General features: G+C 36.5%; 1 protein-coding gene across 9 annotated transcripts in view; it reads right to left on the bottom strand.

Annotated features, from left to right (window-relative positions):
* The window catches only part of PCNX1 (pecanex 1), a 181097-nt gene that overhangs the window by 120424 nt on the left and 48166 nt on the right, over positions 1 to 12507 (bottom strand). For all 9 annotated transcript variants that reach the window (XM_072963331.1, XM_072963330.1, XM_072963329.1 and 6 more), the window contains exons 3-5: positions 11254 to 11359; positions 5993 to 6038; positions 5117 to 5206 (exon numbers count right to left, since the gene is read on the bottom strand). In XM_072963331.1, coding sequence (XP_072819432.1) covers positions 5117 to 5206; positions 5993 to 6038; positions 11254 to 11359 — 242 coding nt within the window. The remainder of the gene's footprint in view (positions 1 to 5116; positions 5207 to 5992; positions 6039 to 11253; positions 11360 to 12507) is intronic.

The raw sequence follows: 12507 nt of genomic DNA, 5'->3' as shown, positions 1-12507 counted from the left end.
GGGGTATTGTACTGTACAACAGGAACTGACACATTGTAACTGACTATATATACTTCAATTAAAAGAAAAAAAAGAATCAATGAAATTAGTTGCCTGGAAAAAAATAATAAAAATAAATAAATAAATATATTTTTTAAGTCAGCACTGTGTTTGCTTTTCTGTAGTATTAATTTATAACACTATTTCTAAAAACTCTCAATACATATCTCTAATAAGCAATCATGGAATGGTGCAATATTCACATTTAAAGATACGAATTTTATTTAAAAAAAAACTCTAAGCAAGAAGTTAAAAGTCACTAATTCTAACATACAACAAAAGGCTTTAAAACGATAATAATGATCAACTTCAGGAGGTTTTAGGAAATTTTCAAATAAATATGCTTTCTTATACATTTCTTACTGGTGGTAGCAATATAATCTAAGACAGGCTCTAATCAACCCAGAGGGATACTATTTTTCATCTAATTAAACTTCTTTTTCAATGACTGCTACCAGTGCTGTTCAGGATAAGAAAGGTATCTCACATACTGCTCATGGTGGTACAAATTGATGTAACCAACCTTCTGCAAAAGAAATCTGGCAAATAGAGCCAAAAGCCTTCAAAAAGTACACTTACCCTTTGATCAGTAATCTATTTCTAGAAATATGTGCTAAAGGATAAAATCAGATATGCCTACAAGGTTTTTAGCAAAAAGTTGTTCATCTCAGGTTGTTACAAAACTTCTTAAAAATAAAAGTACAAAAATGTCCCAAAAAAGAGGTTGAATAAATAATGCTGTCTTATTTTTAGTGTCATGAAGGCACTCAAAATGTTTCAAAGGTTATATAATATAAGAAAATACTTAAGTGAAAAAAATGGCACTCCATAAAAAATGTGATTCCAGTTTGTCAGAGTTAAAAAGGATAGTAGGGGTGTATGTGCATACATTTGTAGAAAAATAATACATCATATTTAGCCATAAAAAGGAATAAAGTCCTGATATATACCACAGCATGCTAAGTGAAAGAAGCTAGATCTAAAAAGCCACATACTATGTAACTCCATTTATATGAAATGTCCAGAATAGGCAAATGCATAGCAATGGAAGATGGATTAGTGGTTGCCAGGGGCTGGTTGGAGGAGGAAATGGGGAGTATAATGAGTATGAGATCCTTTTTGGGGAGAATGAAAATGTTCTGGAATTGGATGGCAGTCGTGGGTGCACAAATCTGTGAATATTAAAAACCACTGAACTGTACACTTTAGAAGGGTGAATTTTATGCTTTGTGAATGATGTCACAATACAAAGGGGAAAGTGATACGCCAAAAAAAAATTACCAACAGTTATCTCAGTGGCAGAAGTGTTTAATTTTAATTTTCTTCTTCATACTAAACTGTATTTTCCAAAATTAACATGTATTACTTTTATAAACAAAAATCATACTTCCCTCCTCTTCTAGATCATTCTCATCAGTTATAAAAAAAAACAAGCTGTTATTTCTCTTACATATTCTTACAAAATCAAATTTCCCCTCTATCCTCACTTCCCCTGCTAGCTATCACCTTACATCTCTCATCTCCTTTACAGAAATTCACCGAGTAGTCTATATTCACTGTTTTCAGTTCTTCTCCTTTTACATGTATTCTAATCTGACTCCATGAAAAAGCTTACCAAGGTTACCAACAAGCTCTACACTGTTAAAGCCAACGGTCAAGTCTCAGTCTCACATAACCTGACCTATCAACCAGCAACACGTGACAAAGCTGATCACTCCACTCTCCCTGAAATGCTGGGGTCCCTGGGATCCAACACTTCTACCTGACTAGCTGCTCTTAGTCTCCTGGATTTATTACACTGGAGTGGCTCAGAGCTCAAGAGTTTGACCTGCTCATTTTTCTTTCATACTATCTTTTGTTGTAGGTCTCATCGAATTTTCTGGCCTCATAATAACTAAAACTTGGAGATAGCTGTGATCTTCGGTAGGGAAGATGTGAGTGAGGCTGGAGAGGGAAACTGCAGATAATACCTCTTAGAAGAGAAAAAGTAGAGGATACACCCCCACATCCTCAGTTTTCTCCCAATCATCCTGAATCACATTGGTAAAACAAGTGCCAACTAGTCAACTAATTGCTAAGCAACTAACTAAAGGTCACTGTCCTGTAAATGCAAACCAGCCAGAAAGTCAGAAGAGCCCCCACTGATAGTCAAGCCAGAATAAATGACAGCCACTAGGTGGTGCCAAACGGTAGCCAAAACTCTACCTGTTTGGGTCAGGGATTCAGGCTACAGAAACTCCAGGCCAAGTAATCACATTGGCTCTCCCTGTTAGTTTACCAATTTCAAGTTAACCCAACCCCACAATTGACATACTGATTCTTTTTTTTTTTTTTTGAATTTGTAAACTGAAAACTTCTAAATTTAAAACCTCAACCCAGATTTCTCACTTGAAATCCAGACCTTAATTATCTACTAATTATTGCTGCTTAGAAGTCTAGCAGCATCTCATACCTGGTATGCCCAAACTGAACTCCCTCTCTTACCCTCCACCATGCTGTCCCCACCCTAAATCTGCTCCTTCTTGGCCTCCCCCCTTTCAGTTACCGGGGACTCCTTTCCTCCCCAGTGCTTAACCCAAAAGAGTCATCCTTGACTGCTGCTTCTATCACATGATACATTCAAATACATCAACACATCCTCTCAGTAACATCTGCCACACAGTCAGACCACTTCTATTCCAATTACTGCAATAACTTGCTCACTGAGCTCCCTGTGTCAGCCTTGCCTCTTTTAATATATTCTCAACACAGAAGCCAGAATGATTCTGTCAAAAAGTAACATAGATGATGTCACTTCTCTACTCAAAAACCCTTTAGCAGTTCCTCATCTCACTGGAAATTAAAAGCATAATCTTTCAAATGGCTTATCGGCCTATATAATTTGGCCCCTCACCTACCCTGCATCAGACACGCTGTGTTCCTGCCTTAGAACTTTTGCCCGTGCTGTTACCTCTGTGTGAGGCAGCCTCCTTCTCCCCAAATATCCTGACAACTCACTCTATCACTCCTGCAGGTCTTTGCTCTCAGCAAGGGTATCCCTCAAGCACTCTATTTAAACTCACAATTCCCACAGTCCCCAGCCCTCCCTATCCTCTGTCTCTATCACTACATACACACTTATTTATAACAGTATGTTTCCATACTAACAGTATGGAAGTCACATGAGGATAGGAATTTTTTTCTATTTATTCCCCAATTTATTTCTCGTACTTAGAACAGTAATAGGTACATGATGAGTACTCATAATAATTGTTAAATGTTAAACACATGGAAAAAGATGCCATGATAAAAGCAAGTTATAAAACTACATGAAAGCAGTTTAGCACAGTGATTAAAAAAGCAGGATTTAGAACTAGATTTGAATTACAGGACTGCCACTTTGTAGCTGGGTGAATTTGGGCAAGTTTCTTATAACTCCACTCTAAGCCATAACATGCTCTCCTATAAAGTGAGAATAAAAATGGTATTTACTGCAAATGCTTGTCATGAAGATTAACTGAGTGAATGTGTATAAAGTGCTTAAAAGAAGACCTAACCCAGGATTTGATAAAATGAGGCCTCCAGAGCCAAAGTGGCCCTCCGCCTGCTGTTCTAAGTACAGCTTTACTGTAATGCAGCCATTCCTGCTCATTTATATGTTGTTTACGGCTCCTTTCACACTACAACGGCAGAGCTGAGCAGCTGCGAGGGAGACACATGGCCCACAAGCTTTACAGAAGTGTGCCGCCCCTCTCCTGGGCAGTAGCACGCACTCAGTGAGCATATACGTTGTTATCTCAGTCAATATGTATCTGCAAGGGTAGATCTGTGTGAATATAATTCCCAGCCTGCCAGATTACAACATTCTTGCTCGCACAAGGTGCTTTCCAGATGAAAACAGACATATGACCCCTAAGTCTAGTGGCACCAGCCCCTTTAAGATCATTACCTAGCTTTTGAGACACGCTGATGATTATATATTATTAGTAGAAGGAATACTGTAATTCTCAAAAGTAATTAATTCACTTTCCTTTTTACAAGAAAATAGCTTCTATACCATAAAATATGTTTAGAAGTATTTTTAAGGGAGGGAGTAGTCGGATGTGAAGGGTGGTCCACAAAAGCAAATGAACAATGAATGGGTTCTGTACTTCCAAAAAAGCGAGTGACAGTGATAAACCTAAAATTCCAAGTACCAGTAACAAAACATGCTTGTAAGAATTGAGCCTGGGTAAAATACTAAATAGTACTAAATTAATGGGAAAATGTTTTAATTTAGCAATCTATCTGTAATCTCATAAATCAGTTTCATACTTAAATACAGGAAATTTATCGGCCTGCCTGTCTACCAAACATCACGCATAGCTAATAAAAACAACAGACTGGAAATAGGGAGACAAGTTTGTAATCCAATTCTGGCTTGTTGATTATATAATCTGCACTTGAAATGGGTATGACACAGCCCTCCTTTCATGTTTAAAAGTTAAAAATCAAATTTGAAAATATGGCAGTTCTTTAAAAAAAAAAAGGAACTCTATAAAATCCAAAATACTCATTTATAATGGAATTGAGTAAGGAGAAAAAAATATCACTTAAAGCCAAAATTTCTATTAAAAATCTGCTACAGGAGGGCACCATGTTGGAGGCAGGCATAGTTTCTAAGTCCAACAGCAAGTTACTTCTCTCTGTCAAAAGACATTGTTGTTTCTGCGATTGGGCAACAATGCAGCAGCTGGCATTTAGAGGTCATACCGAATGGAAAAGAACAGTTTAACATACGAGGTTATCACTGAGCTAGGCAAGATTCTCTGACCAACAAAAGGAATAGCAGATTCTTATCTCCCATCTCATGTTCATTCTGGGGCATATGCTCAAAAAGTTTCTCTGTTTACTTGGCAGAATATGTATACAGGAATTTCAGAAAGCTAAAAGTACTTATAACTCTTACTGTTATCCTAGCAAGTCATTTTGTTCAATGTTTCTAAAAAAAACCATATCAAATTGTTATAAACTTCTGCCAAAATATGAGCAGCATACTGTACCAACTCACCCTAGTCACCACAATACATAATGTCACCAGGAAACACAATGTTCTTACCTTGCTCTTCACTTCCTTCCTTACAAAGACTAGAGCTTTGGCCCAGACTTAAACTGATATCATCAGAAGTCTTAGCTGTGTCTGTATCTCCTACAAAGTTAAGAGAGACACATGAAGATATTATATTAAAAGTAAAGGCTGTACAGTATGGCATAAAAGGAAAGATATCAAGGAATATAGTAGACACCTATTAACTACAGCAGTTTTTGTAAATCAAGGGTTATAATAATGGAAAATGCATTAAACTAATGAGCAGTATCATGGACTGTCAGGTCACATAATTATTCTCGTAGTGCTACAAACCAAATAATATGGAAAGCTCCATAACATTAGCTAATACAGCTATTTCTTTAAAAAGAGTAGTTTTAAAAAGGAAATGCAAATTATGTAATAACAACTTGAAACAACATAAAATTCCCTCCCAGGGAAAATTAGTAAGTTGTAAAATTACAGTGTGAAAAATAATGAATTTAATTGAAATAGATGTATTGAATAAAAGGCATATATAGGAAAAAATTTTCCTTTTTTAGTGTCTTATTTGTGTTCAAAAGGTTTCACATTAAATTACTTAGTTTTCCATGAACTTCACCAAAACCCATGAAAGTATTTTCCCTCAAGGAGGAACTTTCTCATAGATCAAAATTTAAAATTCATACAATGTAATGCAAATTGTCATGTACTTTTATGAAATTTGGATGATGAAAGGGGAACATAATTTAAATCAAATGATTTTAATGTTAAGATATATAATTTTATCTACAAAGTAACTGAGAATTATTTTTCATTACACGTGAATAAATGATACTGTGTTACCTTTATTACGACCAAAACAGAAATTTAAAGTCAGAGGTAACTTTCAAGTTAGATCACATCTACCTTTAATGGTTGTTGCTGTTCCAAGACGAGAGGAACCAGATCCAATCTGAAAACATGACATGAAGTAAATCAAACTAATTAAAATGCTAGCTATGCCATCAATATAAACTAGCAAGATTACCAAATGCAGTTATATTATCAAAATATGTTATCAGTCACTTTTGCCAATATTAGAGATGCCTGGTAGGCGTGTTGCATCAGAGCCATCGCCTCTGTCTGCTGCGGCACATGCTGCGCGTACAGCACAGACATGCTGGGACACTGTATCCCTCTGCACGCTCTGGACTCCCAAGGGGAGAGCCTCTAACCTCAAGCAATCCGTGTCACACAGTTACTATTTTTTACTTGCATCATAATATGTTCAAGTTATAAACAAGAGTAGAACTAGGTGTTAAGTCTATCTGAAATAAATTTAGACTTATCAGAGCATATAAAGGCAAGTTTTGGAGAACAAATTTTATATTAACATATGCTATAAAGGGCAACCAAAATCTTACTATCAAATTGTTAAGGTATCAATATGTCCTTTCCTGAGTTCCAGACAAAAAGTAAGTACTTCTTTGCAGACTGCTATTGACATATTTTTAAAGAATAAAAAACTAAGGCATCCATAAAAAACAAATTTTTAGCATAAACTGTAACAGAAAACTAAAATCTGCTTATATTCAAAATGATACCACAATTTCCTAAAATTTCATAGCCATTATTTATTATACAACCATAAAAATCACATAAACAACTACGATAAACTCCATGAACACATTAAGGAAACCAAACATAACAACATGACAGTTACTAAATGAACAAGTCTAAGTAACTCTTTCTGTAACCCGTTTTCAAGGGGGATTCAAGAAGAAAATAGTTAAGCAAACTTAACATCTTATAATAAAATTAAGAATAGTTAAATAATACTTTATATTTTACCAAATCTTTCCTTTTATTGATTCAGCGGGACAGGAGTACACAACAAAAATTTGTCAAAATATAGGTTGATACTGACTTTGAAGGAGCATGAGGGATTTTCTTGATCTGGATGGCAATTAAATGGGTGCACACATATGTAAAAATCCAGTGAGCTGTATACTTAATATGTGTAATCTATTGTATAAAAGTTAAAACGTCAGTGAAAAAGTAAGTAAAAATAAGAATTTAAAGGTTAAAACTATTAAGAAACTCTTGATGTAACCAGTAAAAAAAAACAATGAACTTCGTAATATTTTTGAACTGTTTACTAAGTTTGATTCTCCTTAAATTTCCTAATTCCTGCTTTCAATTAGCCATAAAAGGCATTGTAACTAGACAGAAAGAAAAAGGCCAAAAAGCATTTTACCGCAAAAGAAGTTTCATTCTTACTACATCTGCTAGGCAAGTTATTAAACTAACATGTTATTTTACTACTAGAATAATAAACACATAAACTCCTATGCAGAATTGTAAAAACAAGTAAGCAAACAAAAAAACACCACTTTATGCATACCCTTCTAGGAATTTAAACTTTAAAAAAGCTTTTCGAATATGCATATGGTAGTCATGTGCTCACATCTCAAAGTGTTTCCTTTTTCTCTTCTTAATAAGCTTCCCACTTTGTTCAGATGTTGGGCATGTATCTTGTGATTTATGAGAAGAGGGCACAGATCTGACTAGCCCTAGTTCTGGTCAGTGAACCAACGGGAGTCTGCTGGAGGGCTTCTGGGAAAGGCTTTTCCATGTCTGAGAAGATGATGACCACGGACAACTTCCCCGCCCCACTCTGCACCTGCTTCTCACTTTGCAACAGGATCTAACTGAAGCCTCTGTGCTCATCCTGCAACTCTAAGGAAAAGCCAAAAGAACCAGGGAAATTCCAACCTGGAGCCCTAAGATTGTTGAGCTGCTGAACAAATGCTATACAACCACCTCCCAACTTGGGTGACAAAAATAAACTCCTATTTCTTCAAGTTACTTAATTAGTTGAGTTCAATTATTTGCTGACAAAAGCAATCTTAACGGATATAATGGATGGCTATATTTTATTCCTCATGTTTATCTATCTATATTATTTAAAGTTTATTGCCCCAAAATATAACAGAGTCGTGACTGCTCACATTTGGAACAATAGGGGATCGGGACTACAATCCACAGTACATACAAATAAAAGAACGCAATGCATTCCCCAAAATGTCACTGTAGAAAAACTCTTAATGACATTAACACTCATGATCTATTCAGTAAGGAGAGTCAAGTTCCAAAGAGCAAGCACACTAAAATCCCTCTTTGTTTAAAAGGTTTTTTTGATTATGACATTATGGATGATTTTTATTTTCTTCTTATTGCTTTCCTTCATTTGTTAATTTCCTAAAAATAAATACATTTGGAAGAGGAAAAAATTACCACAAAAATGATACCTTCATATATTTAGAGGTGAAGTTTTTACTTACATGGTTTGCACAAACTAAAATGGTCCAGCATTTCTTCTCTTTGATAAGTGCCAAAGGAAAGGTCCAGGAAGGGTAACGGACGTCACAGAAGAAAAATTACTTCCAACTAAAGAGCCATCAGGCAAGGTCACCTCCTCCATGAAGCCTTGCCCCTCTTTCTAGCTAGAAACAATTATTTTTCCTCTGAAAAAATTCCTATGGCATTCTTATGGCAACTATTACTTTGTATCTTATACTTATAGTTCCTTGGTAACATGTATCATATTTATAACTTCAGTTACTTCCAGACTTCTACTATGAAATTGCAAACTCTGAGGGTAAGACCCACTCTCCAACCCAAACAAGTAAAATGCCTGAATACTATCAGACACTAAAATATTTAAAGGAAGAAAAGTGACAAATGGAAAAAGAGGGAGGTAAAGGACATTAAAAAAAAAAAAAAGGAGGGTGGGGAGAAAGGAGAAGGAGTAGAAGGTGGAGGAGAGAAGGGCAGTGGAGGCAAGAAGGAAGAATCACAATAACTATGACAGAGTCACTATGTTCAAGGAGTACACTAACTAGTACAGAAGACATTTATAGACAACTGTGATAAAGCGTCATAAGTGCCACGTAGTCAAACAGGTACAGGAAACATGGTATCTCTGTACTGGTAATAACACTATCAATATATTAAAAAGCCCAACTTTACTTCCCTACTTCAGCTTCCCTAAAAGATAACAATAATTATGTCAATAATTTCTTTCGTCATAAACAGTATAAAACTAAAACACCAAAATCCAAGTAGTATAATAGCCTCTGATATCTGCCCCTTTTTAATCCAAGAGTTAATATTTTAAGAAAAGCCAAATAAGGTGTTCTGTGCATTTAGGTGCAACCATGCTTTAATTACAGTCAAAATGGGACTCCCTCCCTAAAACAAGCAGGGCAAGTTCCAATGGACATAATGCCAAGGGCAGCTACCGAAGGAGGCTGGCCCTGCTGTGCCCCTTTCATCTGTCCTATCAAAAAAAAATTTTAAAGGTTTGGTTCTCTGAAAGTCTGTTGGAAAAATGTAGGCTTACTCCTGAGGGTAAGCTGACATTGCCAACATTCATCATCAAGAAGAAAGGCCAGGTTTAATTAAGAATACAAAACGTGCAGCCATATTTAAGGACCACGTCATTTCATTCTATAAAAAGAGACTGAGAAAAGTACAAGACCAACAAAAAAGAGGATCAAGGACAGCAGCACTTTCCTTCAAACCAGCACTGTAAACATTCAAACTTAAAACGTATCAGCCTAAATAAAATGCCATAGCCCTTTTCTACGTTTGTTTGTTTTTTTTAACTGGGACCTTTCCTACTCCATCTGCTTGTTACAGAAAGAAGACAAACTTAAGGACCTGGTATAGCTGCTCTACACCCAATCACAGCTAAAACTGTTACCAACATGCATCCCCTCGAAGTCTAAATCAGAATTTGAATTTGTAAATTCAAATATAGGCAATTTTCTATCAAAATATGTTAGGAAACAGGACCCTATTCAAGATTCTGATTCACAGAGTATGGTGTTTTTCATAATACTTTTCTTAGAGTAGGGCTAACAACGTGGAATAGTAGAATGCTGCGGGACAGTCAGGAGAACTGGCCTGCTACTTGTCCATTTGTGAAATGAGAAGCAGGCCTGAGTCTACCACTAAATGTCTATTATCTATCTAGACAAATGTAATCAGCAGTCGTAACTGCAAGTCGCGGTGCAGAAGGCAGAACACAGACAGCAGAGAAGAGAAGGCAACCTCCACTGCGGAGACCTGTCAATGACTACACATCATCGTACACCAAAAACTAAGTGCCAAATAAATACCAGAAGGATAGGCTTCATCTGCAAGAGAAAGGGGCCAACACCACAGAGTCTCTGAAAGTCTTGAGGAATAGGGGATGGTTTTAACAAGAGTTAAAGTCAGGCCAGAAAATAAAGAGGACGAAGTCTCTGGAGCAGAAAAGAGGAAGAGGAGGGAAGAGTGGTTTCAATCCACAAACAGTGCAACTGGACAGAAAATCAAGAAGTGGGGTCTAGTCTAGACCCTGATATAACTCAGCTGCTCCTTCTTCTATATAATAAAAGTGCTGACGTAATGACCATTGAAACTCAACAGTTACCTCAAGTTTTAGTATAAGAAGCCCTCTGAAGTTTCTCACTAAGTTTACTACCTTATGCTTACAGAATTTTATTCTAGCTGGTGTGGTCACTGCTGAGAAAGGCAAGCAGCAATAACTGGGACTTTGACTAGTGTGGGAGATGCTTAGGATGAAAAAGAGAAATACAGCAGCAAAAAGGTTAGACAGCATGAGAGTACAGCTGCCTTCAACCGAGTTCTGAGATAATACTTTCAGTTACTATTTTAAGTTAAAAGTTACATAGCAGAAAGACATCAGAATTGGCAAAAGCAGATCTGTATTCTACTCCCAGCTCCATTAACATCTTGAACACTGTGAGACTCTGAGGTTAATTTTTTTTTTTTTGCCATGTTTAAACTAGGTATAACCACTGACATCCATACTTCTCCAGACCCTGTGATGGGAAATAAGCACAAACTACAAGTTCAGTTTCCCAAGGGCACTCACCACAACTGTCTTGATCAAAACTATCCCCAGGCAATGACATATGGTATGTGCTCAGCAACAAGGTACTTAATTAATGTGAAAATTCTGTTTAAAATATTGACAGAAGATGATCAGTAAACAATCAAAAGATTATTAATCAGCAAGATAAACCTAAACACCAACTGACTGTTACAGACCAGAGAACACCTAGGACCACCATCAAGAGGAGGGAAAAGCAAAACAAAACAGCACAGGTACCCACCTGGTTGCCTGGATCCAGGCCAGCGTAAGAATTTCTTGAGCTGCAACCAACGGGGGGTGTGGCCTCTCGAATGAACTCAGACATTTCAATCCCCCCACCAGGATCACTGCAGGAAAAAAAAAAACGAGAAAAGGAGAGTAACTGTCAACATTCTGACTTCAATGGTTTTCTTTTTGCATTTTTTTAAGTTATTATACTTTTTTCTGTAAAACAAAGAGGTTTAGATATTTAACAGAGCAAATCGAAAAAAAAAATCATCTTCTTTTATAAATCTGACCATTGGAACTATTTTATAATCATGTCATACGCCAAAATATTTAAAACTCTCTCCCAAACTGTTTATACAATCCAACATTAGAAACTGGCCTTGATTACAATTGCAGCACACTAAATATAGCACTATTTTATGATATGTGCCATAAAACCACTCCAGCCAAGCAATGACTTGCCTTTTGTTTCCCAACAGCAAAGAGAAATTGGTCAGTGGTAAACACAGAAAGTAATCAGATCTCATAGGACCTGATCTCCCCATGAGCACGGTCTGACTGAGCTGCGTGACACCATAAGGAGCACGCCTGAGAACAACTGTCCTGGTCAAGCTATTCGAACTTGTGTTTTTTAAGTTAAGAGAATTTACCTGGGATATAACTTATTTTACAGAACCAGAAACCTAAGTTTGAGTTAGAAGGTACAAGTTAAAAAGTGAGAAGATGCTATACAGTTATGAGAGGCAAAGGAGAGAAAAGTACTAGGTTCAAAGAACTGAGGAAGCCCACAGACGGTACTTAGAGATAACAGGATCCCAAATCAGGAAAAAATATCACACCAAACGTCAAAACACTTAGACAATTTTATAATAAGTTTCCTCAGGAACACAACTTTTACAACAATTGAGGCCTAAAAGTTACCATAATTCCATTTTCTGCCCATAGTTTTTTTTTACTCATTCTACCTGGTATACAAAGTAACTCAATGCATTTTTTAGCTATTATTATCAAAGATAAAAGTTCTAGTATGTCCGCTGAACTTTACGGTGGATACAAGCTGTTTTGCCATCCAGCATCTAATTCAAACTCCTGGTTAACAACAACAAAAAGCAACCTGAAATTCTTCTGGTGAACCACCTCACCCCAAGCTCTCAGATGGAGGGGTGAGCTCCACTGGCCAGAGTCAGTCCACATATCCCAATCTCTTAGTCATAACAATTAACATTTCTCGAGTACGTACATGACCTAACTCAGGCTAGCATGAATC

The sequence above is a fragment of the Vicugna pacos genome, chromosome 6, assembly GCF_048564905.1.
Source record: "Vicugna pacos chromosome 6, VicPac4, whole genome shotgun sequence".
Taxonomy (NCBI): Eukaryota; Metazoa; Chordata; class Mammalia; order Artiodactyla; family Camelidae; genus Vicugna; species Vicugna pacos.
Note: the sequence above shows the minus strand (reverse complement) of the source record. Positions and strands in the feature narration are given on the sequence as shown.